Source organism: Diaphorina citri, unplaced genomic scaffold, assembly GCF_000475195.1.
Source record: "Diaphorina citri unplaced genomic scaffold, Diaci psyllid genome assembly version 1.1 scaffold1, whole genome shotgun sequence".
Lineage (NCBI taxonomy): Eukaryota > Metazoa > Arthropoda > Insecta > Hemiptera > Psyllidae > Diaphorina > Diaphorina citri.
Genome location: NW_007377440.1, coordinates 231,070 through 249,524, shown reverse-complemented (window position 1 = coordinate 249,524; position 18,455 = coordinate 231,070). Strand labels below are relative to the sequence as shown.

Here is an 18,455-nt window from a genome sequence, read left to right as displayed (position 1 = left end):
CTACTTTTAAAGAAGAACTAGATAGAAGATTTTTTTCTTCTTGAAAGAAGAATTTTTTACTTGATGTTTCTGCTTTGTTTGTAGAAAGAATAAGAATTTTGGTTTTGTAAAATGAGAATGTTTTCTAATGCTCTGATTCAGTATCAAAGAAAAATATTGAAAAAAGAACTTGAACTTGCCTGTCTCAAGAATAAATTCCCAGGAATATTGGAAAAATGTTGCTGAGACTCCGAGATATAAGAAAGTAAAAAAAACCTAATAAACAAGTGGCGTCATAAAAGAAATAGGTACTTGATAAATTTAATTTAAATTGAACACTTGTCTTGATAAGAATCTTATTACAAAATTTCCGCCTTTCACTGTCAGAGGTAGAAGAGATACTCGTATAGGATGATTATTTCAAATATCTGAAGTTTTGGCCACTAATTCTGGAGACTTATTCGTACTTGTCCCTATCTCTAAGACATTGTAATACGAACGATATATTTTAGACTCCTCGGCACTATTTATTCAATACCCAAGCACCCCTACACACTGCTATGTGACCTAATAAAATTCTAATTACCTAGCAAGAAATTAATTAAATTCTTCCTTGCTTATATTTTCTCTATCCACTCCTCCTGTTGGTCTTTGCTTTATCATTATCTGTCAATTCAATTCGTTTTATCTTCCTTTTGACAAAATAGGAACTATATACTGAACTACAAAATAGGAACTTTTCAAAAAATAGATTTCCTAGAAAATTGAAGTTTTCCTAGAAAACTTATACTCGTATTGGATTTTCTAACCACGCAGTATACACACATAGAAAATTGCTTTCCAATTTCAGATGAATATTGAGTAAAAAATCTGTTGTTTTCCTTTTTTTCTGAAAAAGTTTTATAGAAAATTCAGAAAGTTGAAAGGATTGGTAAACCTAATATCATGTTAAATTTATCCACGAAGGAGGCTTACATTATTTAACGTACAATTTGTGCTGCTGAAAGTTTTGCAAATATTTCAGGGAAATCAACATGGAACTTCTTCGTAAACTTCATCAATAAAACTAAATTGAAGTTAAGTAGGTATTGGAATTCTTATAAAGATTGAAATATCTCAGAAGATGCTACAAGTACCTAGGTAGTCTATCGGTCCTGAAATTTGATCTTGATTAACTTGAATTTTCAAAGTACTCGTTACTCAAAATTCAAAAATAGCCAATATGTAGCCAAATGGAAGCACTTGACAATGTTTCCCCATAGGAATAACCAATAATAACAAAACCCTTAAGAAACCAATTGAAGAGTCTTCCCCAACATAAATTTATATTTCACATAGAGTTCCTAAGAACCCTTGCTTGTGTTTTAATTTTTGGCAAATTTAAGAGGGTATATTTGTGTTGTATATTAGCAACTTAGGATGATTGTGATAATGATTTGTAATACGAACAAGAAAAACAATATGCGGAAACATTCTTGTATCCTTATGTTGTCTATAACTCGAATCACGTGGCGATTGTGATAGTAATAATCATAATGACAACGAAGATGATGGTGATGATTATGATGAGATAATGGTAGTGATGATGATTATGATAATGGTGGTGGTGGTGATGATGATGATGATGATGATGATGATGATGATGATGATGATGATGATGATGATGATGATGATGATGATGATGATAACGTCATCATAACCTGTAACAAGGTCTAGGTTGGATCTTCCTGACTGCACCCAAGTTGCTAATTATGTAGGTAACAATAACAAAAGGTTACAACGAAAACATTTAGGCGGCATATAATACAAGGTGGGACGAATGTCACATTTTGACACTTGGGTGTTGCAGATTTTCAAGGTAAAGGCGTAATCTTATCTTTTGTCTCATTATTTCGTGACTCAACTTTTTTCGATTGGAACTAGGTTAAGTTTTTAAGTCGATAGCTATCTTCTTCTTTTTTAAATCAAAATTTGTATACCTATAAGTTATTACCTATATTATACCTGTAGGTATTCTTTATGATAACTTGTGACTCTTTGTTTCTGTAGACGGTGTTTTGTCTTTGATGATCCACTTGGAAATTCAAAACTTGTTGATTTTGTAAACATTGAGAATTCTAAATAGCTAAATAATAGTAATTAGCTCCCTATGATAACCTTACCTTGATCATTCTAGTTGGTACAATGGCTGAAGAATGACAAAACAAAACATACATACCAAACAATAACTCTTGTTGTATTAGCAATACAAAAGCATATAAATTAATAAACTGGCACTACTCGGTTTTATTCAACTGTTCAAATAAATAAAGCAATTACGAGGTAATAATGACCTTTATTGTGGTAATTAAGAATTCACAAAACGCACCAACCTATGGGTACTCTAGGTTGATCAAAAGAGAGGAATAAAGAGATCGGATAGTTAGGTCTAAGTACATTGTAGATTGTTTTAAGAGGTTTGGTGTTTAGGATGAAATCTGCCCCGGGCAAAAATCAAACCCGGTACCTAGCGCTTACAGGGCAGACGCGCTAACCCCCAAGCTAACTAGGCTGGCGCAAATACTTTCGATTATGTCCATTTGATGGTTACTCAAATTGAATATTGTACTGATGTCTGTCTTTTATTGGTACAAGTAGGTACTGATATTTGTCTAGTAATCCTTTTAGGGAACACTTAGACTGTCAAAGTAAACTTAAGTGACGCGCCTTCAAACACTTTTATCTTGTTAAGATTCTTATCGGCTTATCAACTATTTTCACCTTGACCGTCTCACTGTACAAAATTCAGGCCAAGTACCAATAGACTCAGACTAGGGGGCGTGGTTCCAACAAAACTATGCTGTCATATCATGAGTTACAGGGTGTTTACTTCTAAATTAGCCTTATGTCTCCTACTCACTATGACCTATGAAAATAATTTAATATCTAATCGCTTCCTCCGTACAGTTTGCAATTATTGAACTTCCTTGGGGCGATTTGAAATTGAGGTTCTTCAGTATCACATATAAATCATCATCCAAGCGAATATCTAGTTGAGAGATGAATATTTGAAGCGAAAATATTTTTCATAGATGAACTAGGTAGAACGAATAACAGAAATTCCATAAAAAATATTATGAAACAACAATTGGTTAGAGAATTTGATAATTTCAAGCAAAATGTTCAAAGAATTTATAAATAAAAATTAGCTACATGAATATTGAAATTGTTAAAACCACTTGACTGTTCTGTTTTTGTTGCAAATTTGTCTCGTTCAAGTTTCAATCAAGGGAAGGAGAGGAACAAAAAAGAGGGTGAGTGGACGAGGAGGAGATTGGGGTAAAAAATGGAGCTCGTAATCAAATTCTCATCAGAATGGAGAGTTTTTTGACAAAACTTGTCAGTCTCATATCGCCATCTGATGAAATGAACATCAAACCTCGTTTATCATTATTTTGTTTGTGACAAGCGTCAAGCTTCAGACAAGGCACATCAGTCTGGTTAATTACCAGAAACATTATAAAATATTCTAACCAGTCAAACATATCCTGCGGGGGACTAGAGACATGTAAAGAGTGACTCGGAGTGGGTCAAATTATCGCCCATATGAGGATAAAATCCTTCCTTCTTTTGAGACTCAAACATAAGCCCTTCCTGCAGCTAGACGAGTGACAACTGAAATATGTTTACCATTTTTCTTCTGGGGGTAGAAAGAGAAAAACAACCTGTTACATCAGTCGTATGTCCTCATGAAAACTTTATTTTCATAAAATCATTTAATAACTTTGTCTGAAAATACGAGTTTTTAATAATAAAAAAGTAAACGAAAAAACCTATTTTTCATTATTATTTTGTTTTTCTAATCTACGAAGATATAAATAATTTAAATCAAGCTGAATAAATTCCTTATGTCTGAACATATTCAGAAGACAGTAATTCTCCTCGACTCGTACCTCTCTACGATTCTATTTCCGTCCGAAAATTCTGCTCTTAAATTTCTTGTCCAGTCATTCATACTTATTCTCGCCATCTACTTCTTATTGCGACCCAATTTCATGTCCTAATTTTCTCGTAGAATGTACGCAATATTCTGCATTCTATATGAATAGGTAGGTACTTATATCGAACAGTTCTCGTCTGTTCGGAAGTTGCATATCCCCTGAGCATTGTATTGGAAGCTAATAGGATGTACCTAAATAATGTATAGTGTATGATTTTATGCATCTATTGCACATTGCATACTCGTGTAGTTTTCAGGCGTTCATACAAATATCGTCTCTATCAATTACATACAATAATAATTATGGTTATTTTGCAAGAAAAGATATTCATTTCGGCACTCTTTTCTGTTAGTAAACGGAATGTAAAAACGTAGTTTTATTCTATCCTGCTTTTACTTCCCTATGATCTCTTTCCTAGAATGTCTAAGCTCTCCTTCCCAGAATTCTCAGAGTAGTCCAATTTTATCTAGGTAATAAAACATTGCATACTATCATGTATTTGAACAGCAAAAATAATTGACTTGAATATCGTACTGAGATATTACTTTGACCAGAGCTGGATAGAGGGGCTGTACAACAAGAAAGTAATAACTTGTATTTTTTTTAAAAAAAAGAGGCCTTTTTTATAATTGTAACTTTATTTTAAAAATATTGTACCAAAAATACACAAGACCTTCTTTAGGCTGAGGGAGAAAGGGACTTTTCAGTCTCATTCTGGCAGGATAAACAAGGTATATTCTATTCTATTCTACTTTCTGTTTCAGATCATCACCAGTGGCGGAGTAACCTACAAGAACGAACCCTGGCATAGAGAATGTTTCACATGCTCTAATTGCAGTACTTCACTGGCAGGCCAACGGTTTACATCCCGAGAAGATAAACCATTCTGCGCTGATTGCTTCGGCGAATTGTTCGCTAAGCGATGCTATTCGTGCAAGAAACCAATCACTGGTGAGAAACTTTTTTTTTTTTTTTTTTTTTTTTTTAAAAAAAATTTGGGGAGGTATTTAATTAATTCAAGGGGTTTTCACATTTTTTTTTTTTTTTTTTCAAAGACATTTAGGTAGGTATTTAATTAATTCAAGGAGTTTTCACAATAATGGCCTACCTCAAAGTAACCATAAACAATTCTTCGAAGTACGATTATAATATTGCGTGTAATAGATAAGGTAAAAACTAAACAAGGTTATATTTGCATATTTGTAAACTCTATCTATGAAATATTAAAAGACCTGCGGGAGTAAAGGAACTTTTCAGTCTCATTCTGGCAGGATAAACAAGGTATATTCTATTCTATTTTACAATAAATATGTTACTGGGAAATCCTGGAGAGTGGGTAAACCTAGGATTTCCCGGTAAAACCTGATAGGATATCCATGTACTAGTACTGCACTACCACTGGAAAATGTTATACCTAGAATACAAAAAGAAAGAGAACTGTGGTCTTGTTTGCAGAAGAAAGAAATCTTTTGATCAGTTTTCTAAGAACATCATTTCGTTTGAATTTCTGAAAATAAAGACTCACCAATTAAATCAACACTAGAATGCCCGATGGAGTCAAAATGACTCCTTTTCATTTTCAAACTATAATTTTTTGGCCATTATGGCACATAGTTTTTCCTCGTTTCTGTTCAAAAAATCGAACCAAACAGGTACTAAACGTAAAAAAAATCTCTAATTTAATAAAATGTCTGAAAAGCTAACAAAAAAATGAAGAGGTTAGAAAAAAAAAAACTAAATTAAAATCGGTGCAATACAACAGAAACAATAGGCAGGAGTCAAAATGACTCCTCGCGGGCATTATAGGTATGACGAAAGTCCGGGCATTCTAGTGTTAATTTACTTTATTTTTAGACAATTGAGCTACATAGGCCATTTGCGGCAAATAAATAAGGTGACCTAGAATTCTTTGAGGAAGTGGTTTCTCTGAAACGCATCAGGACAGCAGTGGAATCAGGGTTATCAGAGAGGGCCGAACTCAGGAAGGAGCTAGGGCGGAAACGCATCTTTTGGCAGGACAGGAGGATAATTTGATAATTATAATGAGGGTCAAATTTCTAACCAACGCAATGTGTTCTCTGTTTCACCAGGTATTGGCGGCACCCGTTTCATCTCTTTCGAGGATCGTCACTGGCACAATGACTGTTTCATGTGCGCCTCTTGTCAAAGCTCCCTGGTAGGCCGAGGTTTCATCACCGATGGCGAAGACATCATCTGTCCCGACTGCGCCAAGGCCAAGCTGATGTAAACGCGCCCTAAACCACCCACGATGCACTAGCGACCAACAAGTTACCACGAGGCGAAAGTGGAGAGTAGTTTGGAAACCGAAACGACCGTTGTGATAAATCTTTCGCGACGATTTGCAAAATTGAGTTAATTTTGCTCTAAGATGACATTGTTATATTGTAAAGTCGGCTTGGATTATATTTTTACCCTCATACCACACACATTTTTAGCATTATTTATAAATGCCCATTTGACAATGCTCAAGGGCAAAGAAAATCAAAGAGCCATGTTTTTTTTTTTTTTTTAAAAAAAAAGGTGCTAAATGAGTTGATAGAAGTGTGGACTTTTGACTTTTAGGTACGTTTACATAGGACGTACCTGTTTTTCTATCCATAGTTGATCCCTCGTCTATTTTTATTCCGAGGTGTGTCAACCCAGATCTAAAATATTCCAAAACCTAATTCAACCGTTCCAACCTACTCTAGCTTCCCCTAAAAATTTAAATTATTATACTTCACCACTTTACTGCAAACGAAAAAATCAACTAAAATTACCTTGTATTTATTTATTTTTAAATCTTTTCATTTATTATTTATTTAATTATCTCCTTTATTTCTACCTTTTATTTATTTATTTTTATTTTTCGTCGACCATTATTTATTGGTTATAACATATAATTATATTAATTACATTTTATTTATTTTAAGAAAATCAACAAAAATACACAGATTAATAAATCACTTCATATATAAAATTGTTTACTTTTGTTCTTCTTTTCTAGTAAGTATTTTCTTCAGTTAATATTTTGAACTCGAATATTTGTGGTACACTGGACGGGCAACCTTTACAACTTAAAGGCTTTTCACAAGAGCAATCTCTAGAAGTTACGGACAATTAATCTCATGCGATACTGTAATAAATTCGTCCATTAGACATCGAAAGTCGGACATTTATTATTATTATTATTATTTTAATAAACTAAAAACACTGACTCTCTCTCAAACTTTTCCAATTAAGAATTTTGGGAGAAAAATGTCTGCAGTTGAAGTTCTTCGCGTGGTGTGGAAATTATAGACTTATTGATAATCTAAATCCTTATCACTGTCTATCCAAAGTTCAGCCTAAATTCAAACTTGTTTCACTAGCATCACGTTAATGATTTGGAGGGCCTAGGTGCAAGAGACTTCGTTTTGACAACTCCAGCAATACGTAGTAGGTACGTGATATTTCTAAGATGGGGGAAAATCATTAGGGAATCGATCTTTTCAACCCAATCGGAAGAAAAATTGGTTTATTGCAAAGATCCAATTCAAATAAGATCCTGATCATATTTGCATGATTATTATTCTTCATAGAGATGGAATTTATGATTCTGCTACTGACACAAACTGACAAACATTCTTTGTCGCCAAAACATTTAACCTCGGACTTGTAAATGTTGTGGTTTCTCACAATACATTCCTTTCTCTAATTTCTCCTCAATTTGCTTTGTAAGTAGAGTAACCACGGTTGGTGATGCGTAAATGATGTTCATTCTGGTAGACCACAAGCCCTTATCAAGGAAGCAATGCAAATGAAATAGTTACCTACCAATATTCAACGCGTGGTTCCTTATGCTTAAGAAAATGGAATGTGTTCTATTTTTAACTCTGGTGTGATGTTCCGGAGAAGAATGTCCCACATGCAACTTTGGCGGTCTGTGGTTTTGCAGTGGTATGAACTAGAATATTGGGATTTGGTGACTTCTTCTACTTTATATTTTATAACATATCCAAAAAGTATGTTTCTGCGATGCGTTGAACCCAAGATGTTCTACCTGTGTACGTTCAAGATGTTCGGGGCATTTTTGTCCCATATGGAACAAGCAGGGCCCGTCCCTCCGGGAATTTTTTAGCCCGTAGTTTATTCGATCATGGTTAAAGAATACCTTTGTACCTACCTAATTTGTTTAATATTCAGTTTATTATCATTCTCGATTTGATTTTTTGATTTTACTTCCATGTAATGATTTAAAATCAAGACTAGAGCCCGTTCTCCCTTTATTCCCAATATAATGTTTAAGTCACCCATCCATTTATTGGCCTTTCTCGGCGTAGCTTAACATAGGTGACGCTAAAACCGGTCTTAAATGATCGACTGAAGTGTTATCTAAAACTTTCTCGCTTTGAGTTCATAGGTCGTCGCGAAAAATTTCAAGATTAGAGCTCATTTGTGTGAGAAAATGTGAAAAAAAAAATCCCACAATTACTCAATTAACTTTAAGTCACCCATCCATTTATTGGCTTTGCTCGGCGTAGCTTAACATAGGTGACGCTAAAACCGGTCTTAAAATAACGACTGAAGTGTTATCTAAAACTTTCTCGCTCTGAGTTCATAGGTCGTCGCGACAAATTTCAAGATCAGAGCTCATTTGTGTGAGAAAATGAGAAAAAAATAGGTTTGGATAAGTCCTTCTATGGGGACAGACAGACCGACCGACAGACCGACCGACAGACAGACGACACCGAAGCGAATACAATAGTCCGTCCCCTATACCTTTTATTATTAGTAATAATAAAGGAAGGACGGACTAAAAATGCATGTAAAAATAGAATTATACCAAGGTACGTTCAGCTTAGGCAAAAGAGTCTGAGTAAGGGCTATACAGTTCACAGAAAAACTAGTCAAACTTGGTACGTATGGTAGGCTGTATAGAAAATCATCGAATTTATAATTTTCTATTTATAGAATAACACTGACAAGATTTCTCTTTCTCTTCTTCTTTTTCTTCTTCTTCTCCTCCTTCTCCTTCTTGTATTCTAGTATAACTTACATCTTCTTTGTTTACATTTCACATCTTAACTATCTGGTTGAGGGGGGGGGGGGGAAAGACGTGTAAACATCATGTAAACTTATATGGAAAAGTCTGGGAAAAAATAAATAATAATAAGCGGTATTGTTTTCAAATCACGAGGAACATTCTGCCTGGGGTGTTGTAAGACAGGGTAGAGAATTGCTATTAGATGTCTGGTATTGTATTCTACCTTATCATTCCTGTACTGCAAGTTTACAAGGTATAAAAAATGTAAAAAAGTAGATATGAAATGAGTCGACTAAAAAGTAATAAGGAAGCCTAAAATTTCGTCTAAAGGGGCTGTATTATTGCTTAATGAAAAAAAAAAGAAAAACGAAACATAGACCTCACTATCGTTCGGTCAATTATTCTTTTGTTGTTTCTTGCTCCAAACAGTTATGAGTATGCTTAATTTTTATAATTCATGATCTAAAAAAAATTGTAAATAATTCATTTAAATCCTAAGGCTTCAAACATACTCCCAGAAGGGTAGTGAATTTACTCTTTATATTAAATATTATACACATTTTACCACTTTTTTTATTTATTCTATGAGGTGGATATGTATTGAATCAATTTACAGACATCAGCTCCATAGCTTCTAACTTTAACAAACAAAAAGTTTTGAAAAGTTGGAAGGGAAAAAAGTTACAAACAAAGTGACATATGATTGACTTTTATGAGTTTATTTCCAAATGATTTACATCAAATTTTAGCCTGAGGGTTTGGAACTTTTCATTAAATAATATGAAAATAAAAGCTCATACGCCTGAGGCTTCGTGGAATGAATTGAATTCGTAATGAAACTTTCTATTGTAATTTAATTCGCCCTCTTTGGCGATATTATCGGTTTGTACCTTCGTTCTTAGGAAGGATCCTCTTGTATTTGTATTTAGGTACTTGTTATTGTCAACTAAAGAAAATAAAACATTAAACAAACCTACCTAAATCACCATTCGATATAACGATAATAATCGATAACGATTTGGTTATACTATGAACTAGCAGAAACTTGCTTGTGCTGTGCGCATTGCATACTTAATGTATTTCACGGCATTCATACAAATATACGACCTAGCACTAAATAAAATAATTTTAGTAGGTAGCTAGTTGTATTGTAAAGTAGGTACCTACCTATCATGTATCATAGGAAAATTGAATCTTACTACTGCAAATTAAATATTCTAACTCGTGCATTATGATGGCCTTAATACGAATATTGCCAACAAAAGGTTGTGACACTTACAAAAGAGTCACAAAATAGGTGTAGTGGTATTAATATTAAAAAACTTTTCTTCCTCCCTACCTACATAGGTATATCTAGAAGTTAAAGTAATTATCTCTCTAAAAAATAAAAATAATAAAATATTTGACGAAATAAGGAATAAATGAAAGATGAAATAAGTAAAATGGTAAGTATAGGGTCGGGGGAGGGAGGAGGGGATAAAACAAAAACAGAAGTTTTAAAGAAAAAGTGTGCAGCGGGATACAGAGATTGTTTCCTCTTGTTTTCAAACAAAAAGTATGAAGAATAGTTTAGCACAAATAATACACGATGTGGAGAAAGGAAAAGAATAAAGAGAAAGAAAATAAAAGTGGAATATTGCCTGGAAAACAAAAAAAGCCTTGGGGGACGGGATGAGATCAAAGTAGGGTAAAACCCCCAATCGCCGACACCTGTTGTAATCGTGGACACCCTACTCGTATTTCTTTAATAATAAGAAATCTGCGTGGTCTGTAGATACAAAATACATAAGACCGTGTTTAGACTGCGGGAATAAAGGGACTTTTCAGACTCATTCAATTCTATCTGCAATGTGGTTTCTGTGTAGAGAGGATCCTAGGAGGAGAAACAAGACAGGGTGAAGAAGTGGATGAAAATATGTGAAGACATGTAGAATAGAGAGATCAAAGTGCAACATGCAGTAGAAAATTCAGAACAAAATATCGAAAAGCTAAGAGAGGAGGAGGAAAAGTACATCCCAGATCGGTGGTGTGGTGGAAAGGAATGTTTCGAGGATAGTGGGGAAATTTTGTGTTAGCATATTTTCTTAACTGAAATAAATTTCCCTTGTTAAAGAAATAGCATAGATTGAGTACGAAGGGCATCCGCTCGTAAAATTTTTGTATCCAAAACCAAATGTCAGTCCAAAATAATCGCCCTAGGGCTGATTGAGATGCTGACGAAAAACCCGTGAAAAGGCGAAGAAAGAGAAGTTTTTTTTCTTCATATTTTTTCTCTTCTTCTCCTCCTTCTTTTTCTCCTCCTTCTTCTTCTTCTCCTCCTTCTTCTTTTCCTTCTTCTTCTTCTTCTCCTTCTTCTTCTCCTTCTTGTTCTTCTCCTTGTTCTTCCCCTTCTTCTTCTTCTTCTTCTCTTTCTTCTCCTTCTTCTTCTCCTTTTTCTCCTTCTTCTTCTCCTCCTTCTTCTTCTTCTCCTTCTTCTTAGGTATGATTCTCCTCTACGCCTTCTCTTCTTTCCCTCTTGATAGGACGATAGTGAAAATTATCTCTAAATCCTGATGTTTCCTACTTGTTGTGTAAACTCTGACACTCTCTTCCTCTCCCCTCCCCCTTCTTCCCACCGCACCTCTTTTCATTTTTGTTCGTCAGTAGGAAGGCATAAAAATAATCCGATAATCGGGAGTGATAAAAAGAGGGATGTGTAGGAATAGAAAAGAGATAAGGAAAAAGAATAAGAGGGTTTGAGGAAGATTTTTTTTTTCTCATTTTTCGAGGAGGAGGAGAAGGAGGAGGAAAAAGATTATTAGATATAAACGCAAGAATACGAGTAAACAGCGGAGATAGAATCATTTTGTGGTATACAAAACAAGTATACCTAAGGTACCTATTAGAGGTTTTAATGGTTTTTATTTTTATCCGAGCCTACTGGGGCCGTTTTCATTTTTCAAGAAGGTTTCATCATAAAGGGAATAAAATTATCTCGATAGAAAAGTACCTTGGTTATGAAACTTCCTAACAAGATAGGATGTAAAACTGCCTTCAATAGACAACTAGAACAAAGAAATACCTACAAGATCCGTTTTAAAACAGACATCACTTTTGATGGAATCTTCTCTTGTTACACCAGAAGAATGGATATTTTTTTTTTTTTTTTTTTTTAAATTTTTTTTGCTTTAATGAAAAATCCCTCATGTTGAAAAATTTCCCAATGTGAGGGATTTCTACTCTCATGGTTGTGTGATCTGTGACACGTTTGAAACTTGTTTTCCCTCCACTACTTCCGAACCTCCTTGATTTCAAATTTCGCCATGTGCATTTATCTCCATAGTTAGTCAATACTAGGTTGTTCTTGAGAGGCTGAGTGGTTCCCTTAAACAACAAGTCATGAAAGTAGAACAGTTTGCATGCTAAAAAAAGGTCTGACATTGAACCCGGCTCTGCCGCGTGCAAGGCCAGTGTAGTTATCATTGAGCCATGGATTCGTGTTCAGCTACAATTAGAAGAATACTTTTGAAAAATTTCGCCTGCGGCGCTCTAAGTTCGATTCGGACTGCATTTCTGAAAAGTTGGAGGGGGGGGGGGTGGCCCCCGAAGTACCTCCCACAATGTAGTGATAACTCATGTAGTGATTTAAAGGATAAAAAAATACATATTACATATATACATATTGTTACAATCCTACAGTTCATAAAGAAAACTTTCAATAAATATTGTAGAACTTGAAAAAAAAAAAAAAATAATAATATTAATTTGATTAAAAATTAACTTTTAAAATCTTATGCACATTGCAAGTGAAACTTTCAAGAGAGTGAAGCCTTCTTGTTACATAAGACGCCAGTTACTGATTATACAATATTATTCTTGAATTCACCTCTCCAATCACTTTTTCAAAATGCACGTACCTCCGTATAGTTAATTGAATTTCTTGCTTTTTTACTTTAAAAATAATTACCCAATTAACTCAAGACCTAATAGATCCATAACGTCCTTGAGTATAAAACAAGATTAAGCATTCTGTAAGTTGTCTTATAGGTAAAATTACAAAGATACCTTAATAAAGTATCAAAGAGGGCAATATCATACATTGTAAGCGTTTAGCAGACATAAGGGTCGAGAAATGGCCTAGCCAAAAGTTTACTTTGGGATAGTTTTTCTATGTCAAAAATCCACACACAAGAAGAAAATGTTGACTAATGTATAAAATATAGGGAGAAAAGAAATTTTCCCCAAAAAATGTTGTGAAAAAAATGGCGCATGCTTGACTTTTTCATGTCTAAATCTGAGATGAATGTAGCACGCTATGGAGAGAAATTTCACGTTCCCTCTATTGAGATGCTGTTTCTCGTATCTCTCGGGTGTAACGTGATTTTCGCGCTTTTGAAAGTTTATCGAAAACAACAATTTTCTCGTCAATTTTGACAAGATTTAGAATTTTTCCAATTTTTTGTGTGTTCAAAGCGAGAAGCTAAAAGTAACTTTTGGTTTGTGTATTGAAAATCAGTTGGATATTTTTTAATTTTCAGTCAATGATTTTGCAGCAAAGTTTCGTCTTCGTTTTAGTATAAATTGGTAAAATAATAAAATTTTGGTCAAACATAATCGAAAATAAAAATTCATATAATAACAATTATCATGTTGAGCTCGGACATTTGAAAATTATTTTATGTACCTAAATAAAATCACGGGATAAAACAACGAGCAACCATTTCACCTAAAAATAGCCACCGTGTATAAATTACCTTAAAATTTCGGAAGATTTTTTTTTTTTTTTTTTTTTTCGTAAAAAATAATATGTTCGAAATGTAACAACCAAGAGTATTAAACAAATGGAAATTCCTTGGCCTAGAAGTTGGTGCTTAGGTAACGATATGAATATTGTGTTCTAGATAATTATCATATCTTGTCTCATGAGATACTGATGCTAAATTCTGCTGTGCTGATTCTTCTGTGAAATTCATCTCATAGAAGCAGTGTATGTATTTATCTACAATCTACATGATATAAAACTTAGTATATTATGATAAGGTACAGGGAGAGGGAGACCTATGCTCTGATCTAGGTACATAAGTAGGTACATATGATTTTCCTACACGAGTATGAATTATATCAGCTATTGTTGCTCGCTTACTATACGAAAGGTCTCGAGTTCAATCCCTGGCATGTCCAGAAGGAGATTGTTTTCAAACAGAGCATTTTAGAAAAATAACCATTACTTTACTATTTATTTTACTTTTTTATATATTTTATTATTATTATTTATAAAATTATTCTGTAGATACAAAATACATAAGACCGTGTTTAGACTGCGGGAATAAAGGGACTTTTCAGACTCATTCAATTCTATCTGCAATGTGGTTTCTGTGTAGAGAGGATCCTAGGAGGAGAAACAAGACAGGGTGAAGAAGTGGATGAAAATATGTGAAGACATGTAGAATAGAGAGATCAAAGTGCAACATGCAGTAGAAAATTCAGAACAAAATATCGAAAAGCTAAGAGAGGAGGAGGAAAAGTACATCCCAGATCGGTGGTGTGGTGGAAAGGAATGTTTCGAGGATAGTGGGGAAATTTTGTGTTAGCATATTTTCTTAACTGAAATAAATTTCCCTTGTTAAAGAAATAGCATAGATTGAGTACGAAGGGCATCCGCTCGTAAAATTTTTGTATCCAAAACCAAATGTCAGTCCAAAATAATCGCCCTAGGGCTGATTGAGATGCTGACGAAAAACCCGTGAAAAGGCGAAGAAAGAGAAGTTTTTTTTCTTCATATTTTTTCTCTTCTTCTCCTCCTTCTTTTTCTCCTCCTTCTTCTTCTTCTCCTCCTTCTTCTTTTCCTTCTTCTTCTTCTTCTCCTTCTTCTTCTCCTTCTTGTTCTTCTCCTTGTTCTTCCCCTTCTTCTTCTTCTTCTTCTCTTTCTTCTCCTTCTTCTTCTCCTTTTTCTCCTTCTTCTTCTCCTCCTTCTTCTTCTTCTCCTTCTTCTTAGGTATGATTCTCCTCTACGCCTTCTCTTCTTTCCCTCTTGATAGGACGATAGTGAAAATTATCTCTAAATCCTGATGTTTCCTACTTGTTGTGTAAACTCTGACACTCTCTTCCTCTCCCCTCCCCCTTCTTCCCACCGCACCTCTTTTCATTTTTGTTCGTCAGTAGGAAGGCATAAAAATAATCCGATAATCGGGAGTGATAAAAAGAGGGATGTGTAGGAATAGAAAAGAGATAAGGAAAAAGAATAAGAGGGTTTGAGGAAGATTTTTTTTTTCTCATTTTTCGAGGAGGAGGAGAAGGAGGAGGAAAAAGATTATTAGATATAAACGCAAGAATACGAGTAAACAGCGGAGATAGAATCATTTTGTGGTATACAAAACAAGTATACCTAAGGTACCTATTAGAGGTTTTAATGGTTTTTATTTTTATCCGAGCCTACTGGGGCCGTTTTCATTTTTCAAGAAGGTTTCATCATAAAGGGAATAAAATTATCTCGATAGAAAAGTACCTTGGTTATGAAACTTCCTAACAAGATAGGATGTAAAACTGCCTTCAATAGACAACTAGAACAAAGAAATACCTACAAGATCCGTTTTAAAACAGACATCACTTTTGATGGAATCTTCTCTTGTTACACCAGAAGAATGGATATTTTTTTTTTTTTTTTTTTTTATTTTTTTAAACTTTTTTTGCTTTTTGCAACACGTGCGATAAAGTTTAGATTGTATAAGCTTTAGGTATACTAAGGGATAATTAGATTCTCCACTACTTCTTTTCATGATTGAAGAAGAGTAATGCGATACTTTAGGCGGGCAGTATACAACAATACATAAAGTAGGAGTAAGAGTGATGGACATCCACCTGTAGATAAGGACAGAGTGGAGAGTAAAAAACTTTTTCATCTACTGAGGTAAAGAAACTTTTCAAATCCGGTAGTATCAACAATGGGTATGAACATGAACAAAAGGTATTCCCTACACTGTATTCAACTAGTATAAACAGAGCATATTGTATTCTACTGCACTGAAGTCTATGGTGAAGTAGAACTAGTAGACGAAGTGGTTGAAACTAATAAAACAAATTTAATTTACCTCTGACACTTTTCACTCTGGTCTCCGGTTTATGATGTACCTCTATCATTTTCATTTTATCATCCCCGTTTGAATTCATTTTTTAATGAACTTCCTGCTATTCATTATCTTCCTATCCAACTTGGGATGAAAACTTTCGTAGAATTTTTACTTTTTCCAAATTTTTCATTGTGAGTTTTCAATTAGCTCTCACCAATTAGTTGTGAAACTTTCTAAAACTTCCACTCCGCTTTTAATCGAGTTCGAGTGCACTCAATATTTAGCTTCATTGTTTTAAGTTTTATTCCTAATATTTTCACTCTTCCTTGAATTTTCGTCGCCTTTTGGATTTGAAGAGTTGAAACTTTGGAAGTTTTCTCGAGAGCTCTGTGCTCTTATTTCGGGATGGGAGTTTTCTGATGAAGTTTTCTATCTACAGGGGGCTCAGAAGACAGGGAGCTTTGAAGGCGACTTCTATTTTTGAAAAAGGTACATTCTCTCTAATAAAAGAAAGAAAAATCCAAGTCGATGTTTATCTACTGCAGTGCAAAGGAACGTTCTAAACAAATCGTCTCATTTGTTTGAATAATAGTTGTTGACTTAAGACGAACAGTAATATTGACAATAATTCCCATTTCAAAACTGCATGGATTTAATGGAATAAAGATAATAAACTTGGTAACTCTGTTGTTTGTTTTCATATTATCATAATTCCGTTTAACTTCTCTTCTCTCCTGTAGATATTCTCTTCTCCCCTAATGTTGCCTTTGAGTGGAGAGGGGGACTCCCTCCCTGGCCTGGGTAGGAATGGGAGGGAGATGGGCTGTCAACACACCCCTGGGAAGTAGCATAACATTAATCTTAATCTATGTCTCAACACGATTCTGTCTTGTAAAACCTCACATTTCCTAATTATAATATAATAAGACAATGAATAATAAAATATCAGATTTTTTTCTCTACAGCATTCAAATACCTACTGAATAGCTTCCGAGGTTTTCACTGATTCTTGACTCATTTCTATCATTCCCTAGGCTCCTTTGAATTAAATATTGAAATTACAAATTACTGTATACCTGAAAACTCTTTCTTTGTAATGAAGAATTACCTATTTCTACTTCTTGATATGATTGATGGTAGAATCTATAATGAAAGGTGTCCTAGACAGAAATACTTACTCCCCATGTAAAGTGACCACGAGAAGTACGAAAAAAATCCAGTAGTTGAGTTGAAAAATATCTAAAATCCCAAGTTGTGTACGTATTTGTTTTCAGGGACAAAATTAGGATTTGGCAAGATACACGGCAATCGACATAATATCCTTTGAAATTGTGAAAACTAACACTGACACAAAAGATAGACCTTTTCAAAATTTCAAGTCAATCAGATCGGTTGAAATAGATCAAAAATTAATGTTAAAATAAATAGCATGCAGTCAAGATAAGAGACAATATTAATAAGAATAATGAAAAAAGATCAATTTATATCGGATTGATGGTCAAGTTTTACTACTATTATAGGTACTTTGGTACTTTTGAAAATGTGATTCAATGAAGGGAGATTTTCACAATCTGGGGAAAGAAAAATAAATACTGTACCTATGAGACTTCTATCGAGACCTCACTGAAACTGTCCCTGAGAGTAGCGTATAGGTACCTCTGTAGAATGAAATTTGTTCACTATTAGATATTTGCTCTGGCAAAGAAGACGGCGGAGGCTAAAAATATTTATTCAGGCAAAAACTATACCTACAGATATTTGTTTAGAATATATTCATTACATAATGGTAGATATAGAATTGTATTTTTTATCATTAATTTCTTCTCTTGAATGAAAGAAAGAAATTAAAATATTATTTTACGTGTAATTAAATCCAGAGAAATAATGTTAGTTTGCTTTTCCCATCATAAATGCAATTGAGCAAAAAGAAAGCTTTACTTTTCAGAAAATAAACTTTCAAGGAGTTTTTGAATTTTAAAGGATAAACTGTCTACCTAGAGTGTTTATATTACAAATAGGTATATTGTTTTCTTCGGTCAATGAAGAAGTCCTTTCAAAGTCAAATAGTCAAACCTCAAGCTACATAAATTTACTTCATAATGTCTGCTCAGGGAGGACAGATCCCGCTTTAATTAGTAATAAAATAGACAGGCCTCGAAATCCTACAAGAGAAACTCTTTCAATGTTCTGGGAAGATGAAATGATGATAATAAAATAAATGAAATAAACCTATAAAATATTCTGAAAAAGGATGAGTCAAAACTTCAGAAGTTAAAAAGCTACTTCTGAAAGGAAATCAAGGCTACTAAACTTTTTAGCATGAAACTTTCAATTTAAAAGAGAGGAAAAAGGGACACATCATCAGATGCTTAAGTTTACAAAAGCAAGTGTTATGGAGATACCTAATTTTCTTGAAAACCCTTT

The 18,455-nt window shown here is 34.0% G+C and overlaps 1 protein-coding gene across 5 annotated transcripts in view; it reads left to right on the top strand.

The window, feature by feature from the left end:
* Positions 1-6,677, top strand: part of LOC103523348 (four and a half LIM domains protein 2) — a 50,634-nt gene extending 43,957 nt beyond the window's left edge. For all 5 annotated transcript variants that reach the window (XM_008489416.3, XM_026820155.1, XM_008470432.3 and 2 more), the window contains exons 5-6: positions 4,724-4,910; positions 6,050-6,677. In XM_008489416.3, the coding sequence (XP_008487638.1) occupies positions 4,724-4,910; positions 6,050-6,207 (345 nt within the window). In that variant the 3' untranslated portion in view covers positions 6,208-6,677. The remainder of the gene's footprint in view (positions 1-4,723; positions 4,911-6,049) is intronic.
* The last annotated feature ends 11,778 nt before the right edge of the window (positions 6,678-18,455 follow it).